General features: G+C 39.5%; 2 protein-coding genes across 8 annotated transcripts in view; one reads left to right on the plus strand and one right to left on the minus strand.

The window, feature by feature from the left end:
- LOC103566591 (olfactory receptor 1A1-like) overlaps window positions 1–24042 on the minus strand; it is a 70017-nt gene extending 45975 nt beyond the window's left edge. The window contains exons 1-3 of one of the 7 annotated variants that reach the window (XM_070560873.1): window positions 23673–24042; window positions 23459–23571; window positions 20920–21106 (exon numbers count right to left, since the gene is read on the minus strand). The gene's annotated coding sequence lies outside the window, so the exon portion shown is untranslated. The remainder of the gene's footprint in view (window positions 1–20919; window positions 21107–23458; window positions 23572–23672) is intronic. The other 6 variants (XM_070560872.1, XM_070560876.1, XM_070560871.1 and 3 more) reach the window with 6 other exon arrangements.
- LOC103566593 (olfactory receptor 3A2) lies at window positions 23547–24506 on the plus strand. Its single transcript, XM_008543039.2, has one exon. The coding sequence runs from the start codon at window positions 23559–23561 to the stop codon at window positions 24504–24506; it is 948 nt and encodes a 315-aa protein (XP_008541261.1). The 5' UTR covers window positions 23547–23558.
- Window positions 24507–27524: the final 3018 nt, after the last annotated feature.

Genomic DNA, 27524 nt, shown 5'->3' on the forward strand with positions numbered 1-27524 from the left:
CTTTGTTGTCTTCTTCCTGGAAACTCATGTAGACTACATTTCCCAGGCTCCCTTGCACTGAGGTTTGGTCATTTGACTGACTTCTAGCCAATTCACCCATGTGGTCCAATTCTATGCTTCCTGCAAATTCTTTTTCCCCTTGGGCAAGCTAGACGCAAATGGCCAGGAGGCTAAAAGGGGTGATGGATTCACATGGTGAAACAAGCCTGCGTCCTTAGTTCTTTACAACCATGAGGGCCACCTATCACCAAGGACACTCACCAGAACTGTTACATAAGAGAGAAATAAACTTTATTCTGTTTGAACTATTACATATTTTACATGTATTCATTACTGTAGTCCAGGATAGCCTAAGTAATTCACTAATTATTCTAAAGAGACCTCTACTCAATAATTAATTTAATCTGTAATTAACTTAACCACCAATTCTCAGTGTCTCCTATAGTGCAGTTGGGAATTATATGCTAAGACAGGGAAAGCAGGTAAAATAATCTTTCCCCTAAATATGACGTATTTTTCATCTCTGTACCTAAATGAATTTGGTTTTCTCTCTTAAATGCCCTTTCCCATATCATATATACATTGAATTCCAATATCTCAGAGTGAGAGCGGTCAGTAAAACTGGAGGGCTCACAGACCACAGTTAGCTCATATGGTAGAGAAGTATATTTTAGAGGTGGAGCTCTTGGCAACATGGCAGACTTAGCTCATGTTGACAGGTCCCATTCCTATTAAAACACATATAAATTCCCTATAAATTATTAAAGAAAAAGAAAAAACAGATAGCCAAAACTAAAAGAAAGAAATAGAAGGACCTAGGTACAAGAAAGAAAAAGTAAACTGAGAGTAAGTGTTGTAAGACCAAGCTGATGCTATGGTGGCCCCTGGGAGATGTGGCCACAGATCCACATAAAGCAGGGAGTTTATATTGAGCCTTCTGCATAAAGTACTTGAAATGTAGTCTTATCTGTGAAAAGAACTCTAGAAGAATTTTTTGCCATATAGTAATTAAAAAGAAAAATCAAAGTACATAGAATTCGCAGAGAATAAGATTGTTTCCAAAGGAAATCCAACAGACTCTCTAGATGAAGTAAGAGGTTTCAGCAGGTTTGCTTGATATAAATCATTGTTTAAAAAGTCAATATTGTTGTTACGTTTAAGTAAAAATAAATAGCAAAATAAAATTTTAGAAACAATTTCTATTCCCAATAGCAACAGAAATTTAAGAAATCTAGAAATAATTCTAATAAATAAGATCCAAGACTGTTTTAAAAAATTACAAAACTTTACTGAACAACAAAAAAGAATACCTAAAAAATGTGGAGAGAAGCAATGGTAATGAAGACTCAATGTTGTAAAAAAGTAAATTATTCTCCAATTTATCTATGAATTCATTGTAATCCTGATCAAAACACCACAGGTTTCTTTTACACATGGAACTTAGTAAACTTATCTAAAAATGTAGTGGGAGACCAAACAGTCAAGAAGAGCTAAGACAATTTGTGGAAAAGGATAAGGAGGGAGGAATTGCCTCATCAAGTATGAAAATGATTTACTCTGGAACTTTGTACATAGAATGGCTTAGTGCTGGTATGGAGACTGACAAACACATCTATGTAACAGACTACAGAGCCTAAAAACAGATAAGTATGTATTAGAACTTGGGATATGACCTGGATTGGTTTAGAAAGAGGCAGTGAACAGCTGGACTGACTTTTGGTAAAGAGTATTGGACAACTGGATACCCATACATAAAAAGCAATACAGAAAAATAATTCCTAGTGACTTAATTGTGAACAGCAAACCTTCAGAAACTTTAGAACAAAATATGTTCATGATATTAGGGTAGGAAGTGATTTCTTAATCCAGGTACAAAATGTACAACACACAAGAAAAAATGTCGTAGTATTTGACTACTTGAAAAATAAAACATTTATATGAAACAGACACCATAAAGGAAGGAGAAAGATAAGCCATGGACTGGATGAGGTATGTATTGTGCACATAATCAATAAAGGTTTGGTATTCAGAATACAGAATCAGTCCTACAGGCTAACAATAAAATGACAAAACCCCAGGAGGAAATAATGGCAGCAGGCTTGAATAGACAAGTCACAGAAGAAGAAACTGGTGTGGACAATAACCAAAAGAAAAGATGAGCAACCTAATTAAAACAAAATTCAATTTAACATCCTCTGTCTTGGAGCAAGCGTAAATTCTGATAATTTCAAGTGTAGGGAAGAAATGGAAAAATTACTACGATCATTTGGAGAACAATTACCCATATCTAAGAAGCTGAAAATTCTTGCACCTCTAGCTGACTCAGCAGTTCCACTTCTTGTTTGGACCCTAGAGAAACTCTAACACGTGTTCCAGAAGACGTTCAAAGGAGGTATACTGTTATGTAGAAAACTTAGAAATGGTTATTTGTGACATTCTTGTGAATGAATTCTGCAAAATAGTTAAAATGAATGTACTCACATGGAATAATTTTTTAAAATCCTAATGTGATGAAAAAAACACAAGTTGCTGTAAGATATAAGGTGTATCACACAATATATGTATATTTTAACACAGAAAATAGTGCATGCATTTTTAGTAATAGTATATATCATGCATGGGAGTATATACGAGAGTAGCAGTTATCTCTGGGGTGAGATGGATAGTATTTCCTCAATATTCTTTCCTGTATATCATACCACACACATAATTCTATCCAATCCTTTTTCCCCAAAGACTCAGAAGAAAAGTGTCCATGAATCCAATATTCCATCATCCTTGTTCTTTTCTGTTTCCTCAGCTGTATTGCTCCACTGTTCTTCCAGCTGCAGTATTGTCTATCCCCAAGATCTACCTCAAGACCAACACTTTCCCACTGACTGGTAAATGTATTTTAGCATCTTTAGTCATCAATGAATGTTTCTCAATATTGGGACGCCTTAAACCTACCACATCATTTCTTATTTATGTCCTTCCTTTCTCAGGCAGGCTTCTTTACATCTGTTTACTGGACCCAGAATTATATTTATAGTAGAATTGATTTTGTGTACTCTTCAAAATAACTCAGTCTACCATCATCTAATAAATGAAGTCCAAGTTCCTTACCATGGAGAAAATTTCAAAGACAAAGTATTTGTACATTTGATGAATACTTCAGGCAAAAGTGATATATATACTTATATATATATATCTTTATTTGGAGCCAAGGATAAAACCAGAAAGAAATCAGTCTGAAAAAAAATTAGGGTTGGGGCCAGCCTAGTGGCGTAGTGGTTAACTTCGCATGTTCCACTTCAGCAGCCTGGGGTTCACAGGTTCGGATACCAGGCGTGGACCTAGCACCATTTGTCAAGCCATGCTGCGGTGGCATCCCACATAAAATAGAGGAAGCTTGGCACAGATGTTAGCTCAGCGACAATCTTCCTCAAGCAAAAAGAGGAGGATTGGCAACAGATGTTAACTCAGGGCCAATCTTCTGCACCAGGAAAAAAAAATTTTTGGTTAATATCATGGATGATTTGGAAGCAATGCAAGAACTTTGTTCTATCTTTGTTAGTAAATAAGAATCAGCATGGTGGACATGAGTTACACTAACTCCTTCTGGTAATAGACGTATATAATCTTTTGTTTAGTGCAGATAGACGTATTTGGATATATAAATAAAATGACTGATGAATAGGGCAACATTTTAGAGTGACAATCTGGTATATGCATAACCATATGGCGATAAAATAAAAGAGTCAAAGAATGTAAGAAAAGTAGCATTAGAAAGATAAGAGGTTGGTGTAATCATTGCAGGAATTAAAGAAACAGGGAACCAGAGGAGGGAGGTTTCTGAGCACAGGGACGTGAGAATAGAGATCCCTACTGCAAGATGTAGGGGTCATCATGGAGAGAGAGGATTTCTGCAGAAATTCTGGAGAAAGAGGTGAAAGAAGCTTGTACTCCAAGGAAGAAGAGCAGGAGGCATATCATCATGAAGGCTGGAGGCAGAGTGAGAGCCTTGAGTTCACTGGGAAGACGCCAGCAGTGCAGGCAATGCTGGCTGCTAAAACACTCTCCCTGGGAAGTGTTTGTGCTTGAGAATTCTAACATGTGAGTGTGACAATGCTGAGAACAAGTTTTCAGGGACACATGAGGCCAAATGCCTCCCCTTGGCTTCAGGGGTAGCAGACAAGGCCTAACATTGTCCTCTAAGTGCTTTGAGTCTCCCTGATAGTTGAGGCCATCAGTGCTCTGACAATGAAATAGCAGAATTTTCTGAAGGGGCCTGTTAGCATGCCCATTGAATGTGCGAGTAGAGGTGGGTTTTCAGCTCCTCTCTGACAATGGGCTTGTGGGAGTGCACGCAAACACACACAACACAACACACTCAACTTCAAAAGTTGGAGAGAAAACCAAATCAGAACATGCCCTTCCTGATCCCCTTTTCATGGGCAAGAACTCAATGATAGCCATTTGTCAGAAGGGGAGGGTTATCTCTCTTTCTGTCTGTCTGTCTCTCTCTACTTGATTTTGAGACCTTAGGTTCTGGATTCAGGCCAAGGCGTGAGTCCTAGTTTTGCCACTATCTCTCTGTGTGACTTTAGGCAATTCAATTCATCAGTTTTTCATCTGATAAAATGACAAAATAATTCTACTTACCTCTTTGGGTTGTTGTGAGGGTCAAAGAAGATAATGCAGGTAGTGTAGTTTCTAGCTGTCTATCCCTTGATGTCACTGTCATAAAGACTCTTTTCTCCAACATCCACAGCCCCTACCTGGGGAATCAGCTCAGACATTGTCAGAAAGGGTCTTGGTCCTGTGGCTCTCACTCCTCTTCCACAAAAGGGAAGTTTCCAGCCAGCTTGTCTAGCACCTGCTAGCTTCCCTTTTTGGAGGCAGGCATGCCAAAGAAAGTGCCAGGAATAGTCCTGGAGAGTGAGTCTCTGGTCCTCCGTTCCTGAGGCAGAGGAGACAGAACTTGGATGATTTGGAAAGAGGAGCCCTGAGTTTCACAATGTGAAGCAGAAGAGGTGGAATGAGTTGTTTTGGATGGAACCTGAAGGACAAAACCCTAGTATCTTCCTGAAGGCAGCAGGATGAGTCACAGGAGAGAGAAAATTGTGAATTATTCACCAGATTATAAAGTCTCTTGAAACATGACTCCCTCGGGTCTTCATCTTGCTGTAGTCAGAGTAATTGTTGAGACTCATTACACACTCCTACAGTTGTGCCCTGAGAGGACACAGTGGTTCTCAAGAGTAATCTTTCCCAGAGTTCCAGAAGGTAGGATGGGCGAGAGGGTTACCAAGAGACTATGTCTCCAGGGCCCAAGTCCTGGGCTGACCTATTCTAGCCTCTTTGTTGTAATGTGGGGCCCTGTCTTCCGCTGCTCAGCACAAACTGGAACTATTCCATGCGATACAAGGACTGTGCTACAATTGAGCTCCTGATGTTTATTCTAGGCTGTGATGAAGGTTTTCTGATGTTTAATGCGCAAGGAAGAATTATATTTCACCTTTTGTCTGTGATTTGTCTTGAGGAGGGTTATGGTGGAAGTTAAATTTTCTAATGACTGACCACAAGGAGCGGAGATCTATGAATTTTCTGACAGAGAATTCAAAATAATTGTTTTAGAAACCTTGCAAGCTACAAGAGAACACGGATAGAAAACTCAATGAAACCAGGAACACTATACATGAACTGACAAGAAGTTCAACAAAGAGACAGAAATCATAAAAAGAACCAAATTGAAATTCTGGAGCTGACGTATACAAAGAATGAAATGAAAAATGCAGTATACTTGCCTTATAACAAATGCTGTAGGAAGTTCTTCAAGTTGAAGTGAAAGGACACTAATTAGTAACATGAAAATATATGAAAGTACAAAACTCACTGGTAAAGGCAAGTATATAGGCAAATTCAGAATACTCTAATACTGTAATGGTGGTGTGCAAATCATTTTAATTCTAGTAAAGTTTAAAATACAAACATATTAAAAATAACTGTAGCCGCACTAATTTCTTAGTGGATATGCAACATAAAAAGATGTAAGTTGTGACATTAAAAATATAAAATGTTGGGTGAAGGAAAAAGTGTAGAATATCTGTATGCAATCAAAGTTAAACTGTTAGTTTAAAATAGACTCTTATAACTATAAGATGTTTTATGTAAGCCTTATGGAACTATATAGCAAAACACAAAACAGAAAATAAAGAGAAAGGAGCCAAAGCATATCATTGCAAAAAAGTCGTAATCACAAAGGAAGACAGTAAGAATAGAAGGAGCAAAGCAACTACAGAACAGCCAGAAAACAATAAAATGACAAAAGTCATCCCTTACCTATCAATAACTACTTTAAAAATAAATGAATTAAATTTTCTTACCAAAAGACATAGAGTGGCTGAATGGATAATAATTAACAAAAGACTCAACTATATGTTGCCTATAAGAGACTCACTTCAGATTTAAGGGCATATATAGACTGAAAGTGAAGGGATTGAAAAAGATATTGCATCCAAATGGAAACCAAAAGAGCAAGGAGAGCTATAATTATACCAGACAAAACAGACTTTAAGTAAAAAACTATAACAAAGGACAAAGAAGGTCACTATATTATGATAAATGGGTCAATTGATCAAGAAGATATAACCATTGTAAATATATATGCACCCAACATTGGAGTACCTAAATATATCAAGTAAATATTAACAGATCTAATGGGAGATATAGACAGCAATACAATAACAGTAGGGACCTTTGGTACCTCATTATCTAAAATGGTTAGATCATCCAGACAGAAAACCAATAAAGACATATTAAACTTGAACTAATTTTTGTCCAAATGGACCTAACATTTATATACACAGGACGTTCTAGCCAATAGCAGCAGCATACACATTCTTCTCAAGTGAACCTGGAACATTCTGTAGGTCACAATACAAATTTTAGCATTTAAGAGGATTGAAATAATATGAAGAATCTTTTCTGAGAAGATGGTATAAAAATAAAAATCATTAACAGGAGGAAAGTGGGAAAATTCACAAATATGTAGAGATTAAACAACACACTCCTGAACAACCAACAGGTCAAAAGATTCAATCAGAAGAGAAATAAAATATATCTTCAGCAAGCAAAAATGGAAACACACATACCAAAACTAATAGGATGCAGCAAAAGCAGTTCTAAGAGGAAAGTTTATAATGATAAATGCCTATATTAAGAAAAAAAGAAAGTTCTTAAACAATCTACCTCTGCACCTTAATGAACCAGGAAAAAAAATAGAGACTAGAAAACCAGTAATAAAAGTCAGTGAAATAAGAGTTGGTTTTTTGAAAAGATTAACAAAGTTGACAAGTCTTTAAGTAGGCTAGCAGCATAAAAGAGAGATAACTAAAACCAACAAAATTATAAACAAACAGGAAACATTATGTCTGATACCACAGAAATACAAAGGATCATAAGAGAGTACTATGAACAATTATTCACCAACAAATTAGATGACTTAGAAAAAATGGATAAACTTCTAGAAACATACAACTTACCAAGACTGAGTCACGAAGTAATAGAAAATATGAATAGACAAATAACAAGCAAGGAAATTAAATCAGTAATCAAAAACCTTCCACTTCTTGGCTATTGTGAATAATGTTGCAATGAACATAGCGTTGCATAAATCTCTTTGGATCATTGATTTCAAGTTCTTTTGATAAATATCTAGTGGTAGGATAGCTGCATCATACAGCATTTCTATTTTTAATAATTTGGGAAATCTCCATACTGTTTTCCATAATGACTGTACCAGTTTGTATTCCCACCAGCATTCCACGTAGGTTCCCTTTTCTCCACATCCTCTCCAACATTTGTGTTTTTTTTGTCTTGGTAATTATAGCCATTCTGACCAGTGTAAGGTGATGTCTCACTGTAGTATTGATTTGAATTTCCCTAATAATTAGTGATATTCAACATCTTTTCATCTGCCTGTTGTCCATCTGTATATCTTCTTTGGGAAAATGTCTGTTCATATACTCTGCCCATTTTGTGATCAGGTTTGTTGTTTTTTAGCTGTTGAGTTGTATGAGTTCTTTACATATTTTGGAAATTAACCCCTTGTCAGATATATGATTTACACATATTTCCTCCAAGTTGGTGGGTTGTCTTTTTGTTTTGTTCATGGTTTCCTTTGCCTTGCAGAGGATTTTTAGTCTGTTGTAGTCCCGTTTGTCATTTTTTTCTTTTGTTTCCCTTTCCTGAGTAGACATAGTATTTGAAAAGATGCTGCTAAGACAAACGTCAAATAGTGTACTGGCAGTATTTTCTTCCAGAAGTTTTATGTTTTCAGGTCTTACATTCAAGCCTTTAATCCATTTTGAGTTAATTTTTGTATATGGTGCAAGATAATTGTCTACTTTCATTCTTTTGAGTGAGGCTGTCCAGTTTTCCCCATACAATTTATTGAAGAGGACTTCCTTTCTCCATTTAGTTCTTGGCTCTTTTGTTGAAGATTAGCTGTTCATAGATGTGTGGTTTTATTTCTGGGCTTTCAATTGTCTTCCATTGATCTGTGTGTCCTTTTTTTGTACCAGTACCATGAGGTTTTGATTACCTTAGCTTTGTGATCTATTTTGAAGTCAGGAGTTGTGATGCCTCCAGCTTTGTTCTTTTTTCTCAGGTTGTTTTCAGGGTCTTTTGTTGCTCTATGTGAATTTTAGGATTCTTTGTTCTATTTCTGTGAAGAATATCTTTCAGATTTTGATGGGGCTTGCATTGAATCTGTAGATTGCTTCAGGTGGTATGGACATTTTACTAGGTTTATTCTTCTAATACATGAGCATGGAATATCTTTTCATTTCTTTATGTCATCATCGATTGCTTTCAACAATGTCTTATAGTTTTCATTGCATAGGTCTTTCACCTCCTTGGTTAAATTTATTCCAAGATATTTAATTCTTTTTGTTGAGATTGTAAATGGGATTGTATTACTGAGTTCTCTTTCTATTAGTTCATTATTAGGGTATAGAAGTGCAACTGATTTTTTAAGTTGATTTTGCACCCAGAAACTTTGCTGTAGTTTTTTACTATTTCTAATAGTTTTCTGATGGATTCTTTAGGTTTTCTATATATAGAATCATGTCGTCTGCAAACAGTGAGAGTTTCACTTCTTCCTTGCCAATTTGGATACTTTTTATTTCTTTTTCTTGCCTAATTGCTGTGGCCAAAACGTCCAGTACTCTGTTGAATAAGAGTGGCAAGAGAGGACACCCTTGTATTGCTCCTTTTCTCAGAGGGATGGCTTTCAGTTTTCACTGTTGAGTATGATGTTGGCTGTGGTTTTGTCATATATGGTCTTTATTATGTTGAGGCACTTTCCTTCTATATCCATTTTGTTGAGAGTTTTTATCATAAATGGATGTTATATCTTGTCAAATGCTTTCTCTGCATCTATTGAGATGATCATGTGATTTTTATTCTTCATTTTGTTAATGTGGTGTATCACATTTATAGATTTGTGGATGTTGAACCATCCCTGCATCCCTGGAATGAAACCCACTTGATCATGATGTATGATCTGTTTAATGTATTGTTCTATTCGATTTGCTAGTATTTTGTGGAGGATTTTTGCATCGATGTTCATCAGTGAAATTGGCCTGTAACTTTCTTTTTTTGTGTTGTCCTTGTCTGGTTTTGGTATCAGGATAATGTTGGCTTCGTAGAATGAGTTAGGAAGCCTCCCCTCCTCTTCAATTTTTTGGAAGAGTTTGAGAAGGATACGTATTAAGTCTTGTTTGAATGTTTGGTAGAATTCACCAGGGAAGCCATCTGGTCTTGGACTTTTATTTTCTGGGAGGTTTTTGATTGCTGTTTCGATCTCCTTACTGGTGATTGGTCTATTCAAATTTTCTACTTCTTCTGGGTCCAGTTTTGGAAGGTTGTATGTTTCTAAGAATCTATACATTTCTTTTAGATTATCCAATTTGTTGGCATATGGCTTTTCATAGTATTTTCTTATTATCTTTTGTATTTCAGAGGTATCTGTTGTAATTTCTCCTCTTTCATTTCTAATTTCATTTATTTGAGTCTTCTCTCTTTTTTTCTTGGTTAGTCTAGCTAAGGGTTTGCCAATTTTGTTTATTTTTTTGAAGAACCAGCTCTTTGTTTCATCAATTTTTTCTATTGTTTTTTTCGTCTCCATTTCATTTATTTATGCACTGATTTTTATTATTTCCCTCCTTCTGCTGATTTGGGGCTTTGTTTGTTCATCTTCTTCCAGTTCCTTTAGATGCGCTGTTAGATTGTTTACTTGGAATTTTTCTTCTTTGTTGAATTAGGCCTGAGTTGCCGTAAACTTTCCTCTTTTTGCTATATCCCATAGATTTTGGCATGTCGTATTTTCATTTTCATTTGTCTCCAGGAATTTTTTGATTTCTCCTTTGGTTTCTTCATTGACCCAATTGTTGTTCAGTAGCATTTTGTTGAATCTCCACATTTTTGTGGCTTTTCTGATTTTCTTCCTGTAGTTGATTTCCAATTTCATACCTTTGTGGTCAGAAAAGCTGCATGGTATTATTTTGATCTTCTTAAATTTATTGAGACTTGTTTTGTGGCCTAATATGTGATCAGTCCTGGAGAACATTCCATGTGCATTTGAAAAGAATGTGTATTTTGCGGTTTTTGGATGGAATGTTCTGTATATATCTACTAAGTCCATCTGGTCAAATGTGTCATTTAAAGCCAGTGTTTCCTTATTGATCTTCTGTTTCAATGATCTATCCATTGGTGTAAGTGGAGTGTTAAAGTCCCCTACTTTTATTGTGTTACTGTCTATTTCTCATTTTATGTCTGTTCATAATTGATTTATATATTTAGGTGCTCGTATGCTGGGTGCATAGAATTTACAAGTGTTATATCTTCTTTTTGGATTGTTCCCTTTATCATTATGTAGTGCCCTTCTTGGTCTCTTGTTACAGGTTTTGCTTTAAAGTATACTTTGTCTGATATAACTGTTGCTACCCCACCTTCTTTTCTTTGCCATTTCCATGGAATATCTTTTTCCATCCTTTCACTTTCAGTTTGTGACTGTCTTTAGCTCTGAAGAGTGTCTCTTGTATGCAGCATATATATGAGTCTTGTTTCTTTATCCAGTTGACCAGCTTATACATTTTGATTGGAGCATTTAGTCCATTGACATTTAAAGTAGCTATTGATAAGTGTGTACTTATTGCCATTTTGTTCCTTTTTTCCTGGGTGTTTTAGTAGTTCTTCTCTGTTCCTCTCTTTTTCTCTTGCTCTCTTCCCTTGTGGTTTGATGGTTTTCTTCAGTAATATGTTATTTTCTCTTACTTATTTCCTTACTTATTATAGGTTTCCGGTTTGTGATTACAATGAGGGTCCTTGCATGTGTGTGTATATATATACACACACACATATACATATATATAGCTGTCTATATTGTGTTGATAGACTCTTTAGCTTGACCTCTTTCTAAAACCTCTACTTTTTCACTCCCCTCCTCCCACATTCTATGTTTTTAAAATCATATCTAATCTCTCATTTTGTGTGTCTATTCATTATCCTCTTCTCATCAAAATAGGTAATTTTAGTACTTTTGTCTTTTAACCTTCATATTATCTTCATAGGTGGTTGATCTGCTACGTTTGAAATATTTTTACCTTTGCCAGTGATTTTATTGCCTGTTTTTTTTTCTGATAATTTTTAAATCCCTGTTTGTGGTCATTGCTTTCCCACTTAAATAAGTACCTTCAGCATTTCTTGTAGAACTGGTTTCTTGGAGATAAACTCCTTTAATTTTTGCTGTCTGGGAAATTCTTTATCTCTCCTTCCATTCTGAATGTTAACCTTGCTAGGGAGAGTTTTCTTGGCTGTTGGTTGTTTCTTTTCAGTACTTTAAATATGTTGTGCTACTCTCTTCTAGCCTGTAAGATTTCTGCTGAGAAGTCTCCTTTGTTTCTCCTGGGGTTTCCTTTGTATGTCACTTGTTGCCTTTCTCTTGCAGCTTTTAGGATTCTCTCTTTGTCTTTAATTTTGGACATTTTAATTATAATGTGTCTTGGTGTGAGCCTCTTTGGGTTTATCTTGTGTAGTGCTTCCTGTACCTGGATGTCTGTTTCCTTCCTTAGGTTAGGAAAGATTTCAGCTATTATTTCTTCAAATAGATTCTCTGCTTCTTTGTCTCTCTCTTCTTCTTCTGGAACACCTATAATATGAATGTTAGTGCACTTGATGTTGTCCCAGAGTTCCCTTAGATTACCCTTGTTCCTTTTAATTCTTCTTTTCCTTTTATTTGTTCAGCTTGGGTGATTTCCTCTAGTCTTTCATCTAGCTTGCTGATTCATTCTTCTGTGTCCTCTATTCTGCTATTGAGTCCCTATAGTGAATTTTTCATTTCCAGTATTGTATTCTTCATTTCTGATTGGTTCTTTTTAATATTTTTCAGTACTTTGTTGACGAGCTCACTGTGTTCATCCAGTCTTCTCCCAATATCTGTGAGCATCCTTGTGAGTTTTTGTTTAAACTCTTTGTTAGGTAGGTTGCTTATTTGTATTTCATTTAGTCCTTTTTCTGGTGTTTTGTCCTGTTCCCCTACTTAGAATGAATTTCTTTGTCTCCTCATTATGCCTCTTTCTCTGTGCTTATGTCTATGTATTAGGTGAGTTGGTTACATCTCCTGATCTTGGAGAAGTGGCCTTATGTAATAGATGCCTTTTGAGGTCCAGCAGTGTGCTTCCCTCTCATCACTAGTCCAAATGATCCAGGAGTGACCTCTTTGTGGCCCTCTTGTGTCCTTCTGCTGTGGCAGGATAGCTCTTAATGCAGGTACCCAGGGAGTCTAGTCTCTCCTTCCCTGGCCAGCTGTTTGTAAATCTGGTTTGAGGAGCCTCAGCAACATTGGCTACAATATCTAACAGCACACTCCTGCTGCAGTTTTTCTGTTAATTGGGTAGGTGCCCAGTGTAGAAGTTTGCTAGGCTCAGGGCCTTACAGTTGCTATGGCCTCAGGCCTATAAGGCTGTTGTCAGTTCTCTTAGGAGTGCAGCTGAGTGGGGCTGGCCCTAGGCACAGGAGCACTCAATTGTTTCAGGCTTTGGAAGGTGGGCCTGATCCTTTTTATAGCTATTTGTGAAGCACAGGTCTTCTGCCGCTGATAAGCCTCACCCCCCACAGGTCCACACACACTGTCAACACAGTCCTGGTCCGTGCACACTTCCCAACCCCCTGGAGCATACCCCAATCCCCCACTTGTGAGGCCCCCACCTCTCCACCAGTGCCCCCCACAGTTCACAGGTCCTCACACAGGCCCTGCCCCACAGACGTGGACACATTCACTTTTGTGTAGAGGATCCAGGCACCCAGTCAATGCAGGCCAACAAGTATCCTGAGGTCTTGCTGTTCACTGGGGCCAATCCCTAGGGTAGGCTGCCTGCCCTGGCTGAACTGGATTAGATCTGTGATCTAATGGGTGTGGCAGACCCCTGGGCTCACAGGCCAGGGGAAGAACTTCAATGGAATCAGCCAGGGTCTGTGTCAGCACACCTGGACTAGGTGACAACAATGGCCACGACCAATGTCTCAGTCTCCAGAGAGGCCTCTCCTCTCACCGAAATGCACCCAGAGCCTACCAGGTGAGTCTCTTTGCACCAAAAGACTGTCAGCCTTCTTTCTGGTGATTTTAGGTTGCTGAGATGGGTGAGTTTGTGTGTGGGCCCTTGAAGACCTGAGTCTTTCTGTCTTTCATCTGATGGCTTTTCTAGGGGTATTCCCCACTGCAGTTAATAGCCAGCTGAGCCAGATAGTAAGACCCTCGTCTCAGTTGTGCTGAGTCTGAAGGATGGTTAAAGCAGTATGAGGCCCCTGCTCAGGACCTCACTCCTCCAGGGAGGGCTGCATACCTTAGGGTGGCTCCCACCTGGAAGGCTGAGAAACTCTGCTCCTCCTGAAGGTGGCTTTTTTTTCTCTCCAGAAGGAGTTTCTGCCTCTTCCACCTTAGTCAGGACTGTCCCTTATTGCAGGGGTTCTTTTTATACAGTTTTCAGTTTTCTATCCAGGGTAATTTATCCAAAAATAGTTGTAACCTGGTTGTGTTCATGGGAGGAGATTAGTTCAGAGCCTGACTATGCCACCATCTTGATGAGATCTCTATCTTTATCTTAATGATTGATGGAAACCTCATGTTTCAGGATAATATCTATTTACCATGTATGTTTCAAATATATTCTCTAATTTCTAATTTGTCTTTAACTTTGTTTAGGGTGCCTATTGGCCAAATTAAGTTTGACATTTTTATAAAGTTTGCCTTCTTTATTTTGTGTCTTGCTTTAAAAAATGAGTTTTTCATCTAAATGCTGTATAAATATTTGTCAGTGATGTTTTTCTAGTACTTTTAAATTTCCTTTAAGTCAAATAGTTAATATATAATGAATTTATTTTTGTGCATGTAACTTTTTCCCTAGTTGACAAAATATGGCCTAACACTGTAAAATATAAGCTTGATCATACATTTATAGTGTATGTGATATTACCTGTATAATATTATCACAGTCAGCAAGATGGCAGAAGATGATGTCCCCCATCCATATTCCTCCCTCAGTAACAATAATTTGGACATAAAATGCCTTTGTGAGAATATTGGCATCTAGCTAAGAGATTGTGAGACGCTGATGGAACCCAGGACCAAGGAGGGTTGCTTTGAGAAGGCAGGCTTGTGCCCGGGTGTCAGACTTGCTGACAATGGTCCCGGTTATAGACTTGGACACAGCTCTCTTCCCTTGTGGACATGGCTGAAGCCCTGTTTTGCCTTGTCCTGTCACAAGCAACATCTTCCAAGGGACCTAGCAGGGGTCATGCCTACCTGTGCCCCAATTAGCAGTCTTGTCAACATTGATCCTGGCTGTAGATGCTGAAGTGGCTATTGATCCAGCTTCAGCTCCTCTTAGCTACCAGTCCTGCCTGCCCTAGGACAAGGCAGGAGACATGCCCATCCATGTTCCTGAGACAGGTCCTCCAAACTTGGTCCAACTGCACACACTCAAACAGCCCTATAACTTGGCTCCAGCACCTTGCAGTCAGGGGTCAGGGACACACCTGCTTGTCCAGAAATCCACCAGAAGACACAGTCTTCTGTGCCTCCAGAGGTAGACCTGCCAACCTTAGTCTGACTGTGGATCTTGAAAAGCCCTTATAACTGATATCCAGCTTCAAAGAGACATCTCAGGAGCTTATTGGGACTGGCTCCGGGTGTCCTTGCCAGGATGTCAAATCTTGAACTGTGAAAAGTGCTCCCATGTCAATTAATTCTTTCTATTCAATCTACGTTTTACCCTTCTTCTTTGTTCCTCATGATCCACTCCCACCTTGCTCCTCTGTAAACTGGAGGAAGTTTCAGCTCCTGCCAGGATATATTGTCCAGTGTCTTAGTTTCCTATTGCTGCTGTAACAAATACCACAAACAGAAATTTATATTCTCATGGTTCTGGAGACCAGAAGTCCAAAATCAGTCTTAAAAAGCTAACTTCAAACGTCAGCAGAGAAAGTTCTTTTTGGAGGCTCCAGGGGAGAATCTGTTGTCTCCTCCAGCATCTAGTGGCTACTGGCGTTCCTTGGCTTATGGCCACATCACTTCAGTCTCTCCTTCCATCATTATAGTGCCTTCTTCTGTTCTATAATAAAAAAATCCCTCTACCCTTCTCTTCTAAATACTCTTGTGATTACATTTAAGGCCCATTTGAATAATCTAGGATAGAATCCCAAACTGAAGACCCCTAACAATCACATCTACAGAGTCCTTTTTACCACGTAAAGTTGACTTCAGGGATTAGGACCTGGATATCTTTGGGGGCCATAATTCAGCCTACCACAGCCAAGTATGGAAATTCTTTTCAGTGAGAAAACTATTTCCTCCTGGATCAGAGGTGGGATTTCCTTTCTCAGAATGTGCTGGGACACAACCCTAGTTATTCTGGAGGCACCGAGGAGAGGAGGGAGAAGTTCTTGAGGAGGACAAGAATCATCTTGTAAGGAGTCTGTTTCCTATGAGGACATTGCATGGTCTTCAGCCAAAAGGAGGTTGATCTCCTCTAGCAAGGCAAAAAGGATGCTTTTGCCAACCAAGTGGATTCAGGAGAGTCTGGGGTTCAACATTCTTATGCTCAACCTCTTAAACATCCCCATCCCAGGCCTCAAAGTCTTACTCCTTTCACTCAGTGCCCTGGATTTAGAAAAGGAGGACCAACTAAGCTATACATTAAGCCTCCCTTGTAAGTCTGCCACCCTTACAATTAGATCCTAGGCCTGATTTCAGCACTGCCTGCCTTGAGGCTGCAGAAAATTAATGTCTCATGAAATTCTGCCTTGGAAGTTTTCTGGCTTTCACAACATACTCTGAATTGATAGTTTGTTGACCTGTGCTTACCTTTCTCTTTCTTCAACCCTTCCAAGAAGGTTAAAAAAAGCTCTCCTTTATTATTAAAACTCCACAATTCTTATAGTTACTGTGGTTCTCATGATATTAATGTGTTAGAGCTAACACATAACCCAGTGTTTCACCTTCTACCTGTATGTCCTCCCAATCTACCACTAACAAGTCTTAGTAATTATACTGGGGGTTATCAGCAACCCCATCAGTAGTGAATGTTCAGTTCCAGAATTCCATCTAGAGGATGTGCTTCTCAGGAGTATTCCAAGACCAACTGTTTTAGTTGGGTTCCTGTCAAAGCAGAGCTTGAGACAGGTTGTGTGTATGTGGTTTAATTGGAAAGTCATCTCAGGAAGCAAGAGGTTAATTATTTTGGAGGTGCTCCCAGGTAACAAGACTGAAAAGAGTGAGACAAAGAAGGAAGAAGTTCCCTGACTGAGGGGTGCATGACCAAAGTCCACACTACGGACAGCAGAGACTTATATGCAAGGGCATATAGAATGCCTCCCAGAATTTTCTGAAGAAGAGTCAGTGGGACATTTACCCATTGGCTCCTATCTCCTGCTGTCAAGTTGCCCTCCACACTCTGGCTCCACATGTGCTTAGACCTAGTCAGCTCCCCATTTTTCACAACCTCAGAGGGTTCCAAGGAAGTGGGTACACTGAAATGAGCAGAAGACCAGCCACAACTGAAATCAGAAGAAAGGCTGAGCAAGATGTGAGTCAGAACATCAGCTATGTCTGTTACAATCTACTTCACAGGATTGTTGCGAGGACTGATAGGGATTCTGGCTTGTAATGTTCTTAGCATATTCCCATATACGTAACAAGCCCTCCTAAATGTTATCAGTTGTATGTTGATATAGTGTCAAACTTCTACTAGCAGCTTACTGAATCTCACTTCATTCATCATCTTCACAGCAAAGCTCTGTGGTAGAGGATATGCTCATTTCACAGATGAGGAAACTTAGGCCCAAAATGGTACAGCAGCTTGTCCAAAGTCAAACCATTAATAACTTTATTTTTTGGTGAAGAAGACTGCTCCTGAGTTAACATCTGTGCCAATCTTCCTCTATTTTTTGTATGTAGGATGCAACCACAGCATGTCTTTGATGAGTGGTGTATTGGTCCATGCCTGGGATCGGAACCTGTGAACCCCGGGCCGCTGAAGTGGAGCACATGAACTTAACTACTATGCCACCAGCTGTCCCACTAATAACTACCTTTTTATCAGGTCACTCATTTTTTTGTTGTTGAGTTGTGTGAGTTCTTTATATATTTTGGAAATTAACCTCTTGCCAGATATATAATTTGCAAATGTTTTCTCCCCATTAGTGGGTTGTCTTTTTGTTTTGTTGATGGTTTCCTTTGCTTTGCAGAAGCTTTTTAATTGATGCAGTCTCATATGTTCATTTTGTCTTTTATTTTCCCTTACCTGAGTAGACACGGCATTTGAAAAGATGCTGTCAAGACTGATGTTAATATGTACAGTGCCTACATTTTCTTCTAGGAGTTTTATGGTCCTACCTTCAAGTTTTTAATTCATTTTGAGTTAATTTTTGTGTATGCTGTAAGATAATGGTCTACTTTCATTCTTTTGCATGTGACTGTCTAGTTTTCCCAATATCGTTTGTTGAAAAGAGTTTCCTTTCTCTATTGTATGTTCTTAGCTCCTTGGTTGAAGATCAGCTGTCCATAGATGTGTAATTTTATTTCTGGGCTCTCGGTTCTGTTCCATTGATCCGTGCATCTGTTTTTCTGCCAGTACCATGCTGTTTTCATTACTATAGCTTTTAGGTATAATTTGAATTCAGGGAGTGTGATACTTTCATCTTTGCTCTTTTTCTCAGGATTGTTTTCGCTATTGGAGTCTTTGCTTATTCCATATAAATTTTAGGATTTTTTTTTGTTTTAGCTGAGGAAGATTCACCCTAAGCTAACATCTGCTGCCAATCTCCCTCTTTTTGTATGTGAGCTGCTGCCACAGCACAGCCACTGACAGATGAATAGTGTAGGTCTCGCCCGGAAGCCAAACTTGGGCTGCTGAAGTGGAACATGCCAAACTGAACCACTAGGCCACTCGGTCTGGCCTAGGATTCTTTATTCTATTTACATGAAGAAGGTCATTGGGATCCTGATTGGGATTGCATGGAATCTGTAGATTGCTCTAGGTAATATGGACATTTTAACTACGTTTATTCTCTCAATCCATAAGCATGGACTATCTTTCCATTTCTTTATGTCTTCTTTGATTTCTTTCAATAATGCCTAATAGTTTTCAGTATATGGGTCTTTCACCTCCTTGATTAAATTTATTCCTAGGTATTTTATTCTTTTTGTTGCAATTGTAAATGGGATTGTATTCTTGACTTTTCTTTCCATTACTTTGCTATTAGTGTATAGAAATGCAACTGATTTTTGTATGTTGATTTCATATTCTGCAACTGTACTTTATCTGTTGATTATTTATAATGGTTTTTTGGTGGATTCTTCAGGGTTTTCTACGTATAAGATCATGTCATCGGCAAATAGTGAGAGTTTCACTTTTTTCTTCCCAATTTGGATCCATTTTATTTCTTTTTCTTGCCTAATTGCTCAATCAAAAAATTGACAGAAGATACAAACAGACATTTTTCCAAAGAAGATATACAGATGGTCAACAGGCACAGGAAAAGATATGCAACACCACTAATTAGTAGGGAAATGCAAATCAAAACTACAATAAGATATCACCTCACACCTGTCAGAATGGATATAATTAGCAAGACAAGAAACTACGAGTGTTGGAGAAGATGTGGAGAAAAGGGAATCTTCATACACTGCTGAAGGGAATGCAAACTGATGCAGACACTATGGAAAAACAGTATGGAAACTTCTCAAAAAACTAAAAATGGAAATACCATATGATCCAGCTACTTCATTTCTGGGTATTTATCCAAAGAATGTGAAATCAACAATTCAAAAAAGTTTATGCACCCCTATGTTCATCACAGCATTATTCACAATAGCCAAGATGTGGAAGCAACTCAAGTGCACATCAATGAATGAATGGATAAAGAAGATGTGGTATATATACACAATGGAATACTACTCAGCTATAAAAAAGATGAAATCATGCCATTCATGACAACATGGATGGACCTTGAGGGTATTATGCTAAGCAAAATAAGTCAAACAGAGAAAGACAAATACCATATGATTTCACTCATATGTGGAAGATAAACAAACAAACACATAGACAAGGTGAACAGATTAGTGGTTACCAGAGGAAAGGGGGGTGGGAAGAGGGTGAAAGGAGTAAAAGGGCACATGTGTATGGTGATGGATAAAAACTAGACTATTGGTGGTGAACACAATGGACTCTATGCAGAAACTGAAATATAATAATGTACACAATGTTAAAAGCCAATAAGGCCTCAATAAAGCAGTTAAAAAAAATAAAAAATTACCCTGAAATGTTGCTGTAAGATTAGAGATATATGTAAAATGTCAGTCAAATGGCAGTTTCAATATTTAGCAGCTGTTTTAACAGTTTTATTGAGATGTAATTTTCACACAATAAAAGTCACCAAGTTTTAAATGTAAATAAGAAAACAAATTAAAAAATAAAGAAAAAAACCCGAATGACCAGAAGATCAGGTCTGTCTACAGTGCTTTTCCTCCTACACCAGACTTCCCTGGTGAGAGAAGGGAGAACAGTCTCTGCTGGGATGTGGGTGTTGGGTGTTTAATCATTGGTGGTTATAGGAGTCAGAGAAACACACTCCTCAACCTTCCCGCATCTTCTGTTAATGAACCTGTGACCTTCACCAGGGCTTTCATCTTCTAATGTCCTGGCCTTGACAATCATATTGGTAGGCAGCTTCCCAGGAGTTCTTCTAGAACAATAAAGTCTTCTACCACCACTTCCAGAATCATTATAGGAACCCCAAGACACAGTCCCAGTGGCCCCACTAACAAGGCCCTGAGGGAGAAAGCACTGCATTCCTGAGGACTCATTAAGAAACTGGGTTTGGAGAAAGCTTCTCCCTCTTGCCTCTCTTCTGGTGCCTCCTCCTCATCCCCAAGTCCAAGGTAAGTCTGGAAACTAGCTTGTCTCAGCTCAAAAGCTGTGCTTGGGGCTGACATCTTGGGAAAGAATATCCCTCCGTGTGGAAACTTTTGTGATGTGGGTGAGTTTGAGGATGTGGACAAGTACTGTAGGCTTCAGTGACCCCACTATTCAGTGGAATTTATATCACCTGTTCTAACCATGTGGCATAAAGTCAGGGCTAGAGATAAAGCCTTTTAACAGAAAGGGAAAATACCAGATGATGTAAGACATTGCTGCCGTATTTTTGAAGGGCTTGAGTTTTTTACAAAACAACTTGTCTCTCTCCCCATCTGTCACTTCTTTCTTGGGAGGACTAGTTTCTGAACCCCACTGGGGACAGCATGCTAGTAAATATAGATCTACAACAGAGACTATAGTTTGTTTTTCTTCGTTTTCTTATATAATAGCCACTTACATGATTTCCAGGTGGATAACCGGGTCTGCATAGATCCTCATCTCCTTTCCTGAAGAAATTTCACTGACTTCTATGCCCATGCCAAGGTAAGTATGCTCAGCGGTCCTTCCTCTGCTCTTATAAAACAGAGACAGGGCTCAGGTGCCATCAGCTCGAACTGACTTTACACATGGTGCAGCTGTTGCTCCTGAAAAGGGAAGACCTTTTAGGGGAAGATCTTGGGCAATAATCCAGAGGTCCTGGCTCCTTTTCTGGGCTCCCTTTTCCAAAGCCCCCTTTTCTTGGAGGAAGTGTGTTCTCTCTTACTCTTAGGAGAGAGTATGAAGAGATTCACCAAGTCCAGTTCACTGCCAAGGACCCACTTCATCAGGCAGCCTAGAACCTTCTCTCCGGTCAGAGGCCTTGTTGAGGCTTTTCATCCCTGGGAGCAGGTAGGGATTGGTCAAGTTCCAGAGCAGAGAGCTGTCATAGCTCAGTAAGGAGAACCTGGGGCTCATTACAAAGCCCTGAGAGTAGTAATGCAGGAGGGCATCTCATGATGGGCATGACGTGCATCAGACACTCTGGATGTCTCTGGATGATTGGAGGTCATCCTAGAATCCTTCTGACTTGCAGCAAGCTGCATGTCTGGCCATCTGAGGGTTGGCAGCAGCAGTCTTGTTGTTATTCTGTCCCTGGCTCTAACTGTAAGGTGTATCCCTCCTAAGGGTCTTATGTTTTGAGTGGTTTACATGAAAATACACATGTCAGTATGTGGATTGCTATGTTACCTAGTTGTCCAATCAAAACTAAGGAAAGAAATTGACCTTGCAGCAACCTTCCACCCTGCACTTGCCCCTCTACCTCCCCTAAGTCATACTACTCCATAAATGCCTAGCTCAAATTACACATTGTCCAGAGTCTTCCATGACAACTCTAGCTCACCCTGAAGCTCTTTATCTGAAATCCTATGGACCTTTGCCCCATCCATTTATTTATTTAAGAAATATTGAGTACCTACTATGTGTGAACTATTATGTTAAATACTTCTATGGAAAACTGAATCAAACATTTATCCTGTCCTCAAGTCACTTACAGAGAAGTAGGGGAGATATGCTGTATAGAGAAATGACTCAGCTAGAAGGTAAACAGCAATATGTTCCATGGAATAATGTGTACTGGGAGTTTAGCAGAGACAGAGACAGAGATCTTTTTGAGAGCGGGAAGATTCCAGGAAGGTTCACTTCAGCAGCCAGCATTGGATTCAACTCTTGAAATATTTGGATGTTTTGCATTAGAGGGAAGACGTTGCAGGTAGAGAAAACAGCATGAGCAAAGAGGTAGAAAATCCCAGGGTCACAGTCTAATACCCGTGTTAAAATGGACCCCAAAGTGTAAACAGAGAATAGTTAATTGCTCTTTAATATAATAAATGCAAAGAGCATTATCCACCCATTGATTTGTCAATTTGTAAAGAATTTATCAATTATCAATTTCATCAGTGATGATCAGGCCTGAGGATGATCCCCTTCCCTTAACGAATCATGTGATATTAGCCTTTTAAGACTATCTTAGCAATGACTGCGTCCAACTTTTCATCCATGTGAGCTCAGGCCCTCGTCATTCTTTCCCTTCCCTTAAAGATACCAGACTCTGACTGTTTCTCATCCAACCTCCGATTCCAGTGCATTCTTTGCAAGGGAATAACGGTATTCTTAGTGAAGCTCTACGTCAGCTTATTCCATGGGCAATAGAGAAACACTGATATTTTTTCATCAGAAACTTATTATAAGATCCGAAAGACTTAGCTCAATCAGGTTCTCTATCTAACTGTCTGCTTCATTGGAGAATGTCTCCTTAGAACTATTGGTCACTCTACCACTCCTGAGTTAAGATGAAGGGGAAGGAGAGTGGCTGTGCAATGCAGAAGACTACCAGCACCCAGCAGAAACCAACCCACAGGTGTGCTTACAATGTTGATTTCAGAGGCATGTAGCAGAAATTATAAAAAGAATAAATAATTTTAAATTAAACTGTTACTCAAAGTCCAGTTTAAGGGCTTAATTAACAAGAACACCAAATACTTAGTGACTAGAGGATTTTGAATTTACACTTCAGAGTATGCCCATCACCTTACAGAAATGGCCTTGGCTGGACTATCTGATATTCACAATCATGGGTATCTTCTCTCTGATTCTTGCCATACCTTTGCTTGATCTTCAATATTTCTAGAAGGCATGAAACCTAGGTTATGTTTTAAATGCTTTCTACTTTCTCAGGAAGAATCATTAATTGTTCTATTTTGAAATCTGCTTCTTGGTTTAGGCTGATATCTCAGAGTAAAATGAAGAAATTCCATCTTAATCCCATTGCATTCAAAGAGAAAGTCTGCTTTTATCTTAAAGCATTCTGGCCCTTTAAGCTAGGAGAGGATGAGATGTTCAAGGCGGTGGGCAGCTCAGCTAGAGCCTGGTAAAGGCATTGATGTGATGGAGAAGGTCAGTGAGTGAGGTGTGGCCTGGGGAGTGGGAAAATCATCATTGGACAGCTGGGAACTTACCTGGAGCTTTGAACATAGGTGGTTTACAACATTTATGATGAGTAAATTAAATTCAATGCCCTGATAGTTCTCCTCCTGGGATATTTCCTCACAGGGACTCATGGATCCAGGATCTGGGAACAACAAGACAGCTGTTGCTGAGTTCATTCTATTGGGCTTGGTACAAAGTGAAAAGCTGCAATCTGTGGTCTTTGTGCTCTTCCTCTTTGCCTACCTGGTCACAGTTGGGGGCAACCTCAGTATTCTGACAGCCACCTTGGTGGAACCCAAACTCCACACCCCCATGTACTTCTTCCTGGGGAACCTATCAGCTCTGGATGTTGGATGTATTACTGTCACTGTTCCTGCGATGTTGGGTCATATTTTGTCCCACAAGCATACAATTTCTTATGAAGCCTGCCTCACACAGCTGTTCTTCTTCCACCTCCTGGCTGGAATGGACTGCTTCCTGTTGACAGCCATGGCCTATGATCGATTCCTGGCCATCTGCCGGCCCCTCACCTATAGCACCCGCATGAACCAGGCAGTCCAGTGGATATTGGTGGCTGTGTCCTGGGCCTGTGCCTTCACCAATGCACTGACCCATACTATTGCCTTAACTACCCTCAACTTCTGTGGTCCCAATGAGGTCAATCACTTCTATTGTGACCTCCCACAGCTCTTCCAGCTCTCCTGCTCCAGCACCCAACTCAATGAGCTGTTGCTCTTTGCTGCGTGTTTCATAATGGCAGGTGTGCCTATGGTTCTCATTATCACCTCCTACATCCACGTAGCAGCAGCAGTTCTACAAATCCGTTCAGTGGAGGGTAAGAAGAAGGCCTTCTCCACATGTGGCTCCCACCTCACTGTGGTTTGCCTCTTTTATGGGACTGGTGTCTTCAACTACATGTGTTTGGGTTCAGTAGCGGTTTCAGACAAGGATAAAGGGGTTGGTGTTTTCAATGCAATTATCAACCCCATGCTGAACCCATTAATCTATAGCCTTAGAAACCCTGATGTTCAGGGCGCCCTGTGGCGGGTACTTGTGGGGAGGTGGTCACTGACCTGAGGGGTGATAAAGCCCCTCCTTTCTTGTCTTTTCTGAGTTGGAGAAGATTTCCCATGAAGGCGGTAGCCAGAAAAGGGACCATTTTTCCTATCTCTTGATATCTGAAGACATGGTTATCCTATAAGGAAACCCTACATAATTCACTTATCTATACAACAAATATTTATTGAATTGCTTCATGATCCAGACACTCTTGTAGGTCACTGGTGCATGAGAGAGACAAAAGTCCCTGCACTCATGTAACTCACATTATAATGAAGGGAAGAAGTAAATACTAGCTTTAGCATAAAAATACTTTAATAGCACTTCCCAACTTGGTTTCCATGACAGAATTAAGCCATACACAAAATTATTTTAATGGCTGTTTTCTCAAGTCCCCTAAGGCTACATAGAAGGAAACATTCTAGATGCACAGGTCAGAAGTTAATGCATTACGTAGAATGGACACCTTAGGTTATAAGAACTTAATTCCCTTAGGAAACCCTGGTTGAGAAGGACCACTCTAGACTTTTGCTCCTAGAGAAGTGAAGAAACATCCTTGTGCTAAGAAGTCTGAGTGGCATCAAAGAGCTCTGAAGTGAGGAATTGAGGGGCCAAAACCTGGAAAGAAAGGAATCCCAAAGTCACACTAATGACAATTGCACTACTTTTTCCCACACAGCATTTGTTGAATCCAATGTCAGGACTGAGAGTCTGACAGCAGAAGGCACAGCTGAGAGGTTAGGAGGTGAGCAGAGTTTTTAGCAGGCTTATGGAGCTGGAGAGACAAAAATGGAGCTAGCTTCCTGACAAAGGGAAAGGAGAGTGAGATCACCAAGCTTTCAATTGGGACTTCCAGCATGCTACCTCCTAGAAGGAACACATAATAGGAACTAAGCCTACCCTCACTTATGAGGAAACTCAGCTTTGAATTAGCTGATTCCTAGATTGAATAAAAATAATGTATTCCTATTCTTACTGCCTGCCAGAAACAAAAATAAATCATTTAGGGAGGATAAAGCTATCATCTGGAGCAATGTTATCCAACAGAAATTTAATCCAAACCACATCTGTAATTTAAAAATTTTCTAATAGCCACAATTAGACAATTAAAAATACCCAAGTGCAATTAATTTTAATAATTTATTTTATTTTATTCAATATATCGAAAATATTATCATTAAGAAATTATAAATGAAATATCTTGCATTCTTGTTTTTCACACTGTTTTCAAAGTCTGGTGTGTATTTTCAACTTACAGCACAGCTCAATATGGATGATAAATTTTCATCAAAAACACTTATCGGGTCTTCTCACGAGGCTGCAATCAAGGCGTCACCAGTGGCATAGCTCTCTCAAGTCTTGACTGGGAAGGATAAGCTTCCATGCTCATTCACATGCTCGTGGGCAGGATTCAGTCCTTGCAGGTTGTTGGACTGACGGCCTCAGGACCTCACTGGCTGGTAGCTGGAGGCTGCCTTCAGTTCCTTGATACTAGGCCCTCTGAAAACATGGTGGTCTCCTTCCTTAGAGCAGGAAAAAAGCCAGAGAGAAAGATGGACAAAAAATATGGGAAAGTAGGAGGTCCTCTGCTTGCATCCTGCTCAGCAGCAATAATCTGGCAACCAGACACAGATAAAAGTGCCTTTGTGGGGCTTTAGGATCCAGGGAGGAAGGAGACTAGGGGAAGCTGGTGGAGCCCAAGATAGAGGGGGAGTGTTCTGAGAAAGCAGGCCCGCATCCAGGTGCCAGACTAGTGGATCATGGTCCTTGTTACAGACCTGCCCCTCTGTGGACTTGGCTATAGTCCAGCTTGGTGTTGGTCCTGCCAGCAGCACTGTTTACCAAGGAACATAGCAGGAGTCACACCCCTCTGTGACTCAGATACAGGCCTGCTGACTTTGGTCCTGGTTGTGGACCCTCGAGCCAGGCTCTAGGCTCTCTTCATAACCAGTCCTGCCTGTCCAAGGGCCGAGCAGTAGACACATCTGTCTCAACCCTGAGACAGGCCCTGTAACCTCAGTCCAACTGCAGATCTAGAAATGGCCCTGTAAGTCAGCTCCAGACCTCTCAGCTGCATATACAAATTATATTTGTATAATATGTATACGATCTCATTTGTATGTGGAATCTAAAAAGTTGAATTCATAGAACAAGAGAGTAGAAAGGTGTTTTCTGGGGGCTCAGGGGTGGGGGAAATAGGGGATCTTTCTCAACGTGTAGAAACTTTCAGTTATAAGAAGAATGAGAGTCCTCCTCTGCACCTACAGCAAGAGCAGCCCTGCCACAACAGAGGACACACATAACCCACACAGGGGACACTCCTGGAACATTTGGAACTGTTGACAAGAGGGAAGCACACCACTGAGCCTCATAAGACATCTCTTACTTAAGGCCACCTCTCCAAGATCAGGAGATGTAGCTGTTCTACCTAGATCATAGATATACGCGTAGACATAAACACAGAGAAAGAGGTAAACTGAGGAGACAAAGGAATATGTTCCAAATAAGGGAACAAGACAAATCCTTAGAAAAAGAACTAAATGAAAAATAGATAAACAGTCTACCTGATAAAGAGTACAAACTAATAATCATAAGGATGCTCACTGATCTTTGAAGAAGAATGGATGAATTCAGTGAGAACTTCAACACAGAATTGGAAAATATAAAAAAGGACCAACCAGAAATGAAGACTACAATAATGGAAATGAAAAATTCACTAGAAGGACTCAACAGTAGAGTAGATGATATAGAAGAAAGGATCAGCGAGCTGGACAAAGGCTGGAGGAAATCACACAAGGTGAACAATAAAAGAAAAATGAATTAAAAAGACTTAGAACAGTCTAAGGGACCTCTGGAACAATATCAAGCACACTAACATTTGTATTATAGAAACTTTGTATTATAGGTGCCCCAGAAGGAGAAGAGAGAGACAAAGGGGCAGAGAATCTATTTAAAAAAATAAGAGTTGAAAATTTTCCTAACCTAAGGAAGGAAACAGACATCCAAGTACAGGAAGCACAGAGAGCACCAAACAAC

This window comes from Equus przewalskii, chromosome 10, assembly GCF_037783145.1.
Source record: "Equus przewalskii isolate Varuska chromosome 10, EquPr2, whole genome shotgun sequence".
Lineage (NCBI taxonomy): Eukaryota > Metazoa > Chordata > Mammalia > Perissodactyla > Equidae > Equus > Equus przewalskii.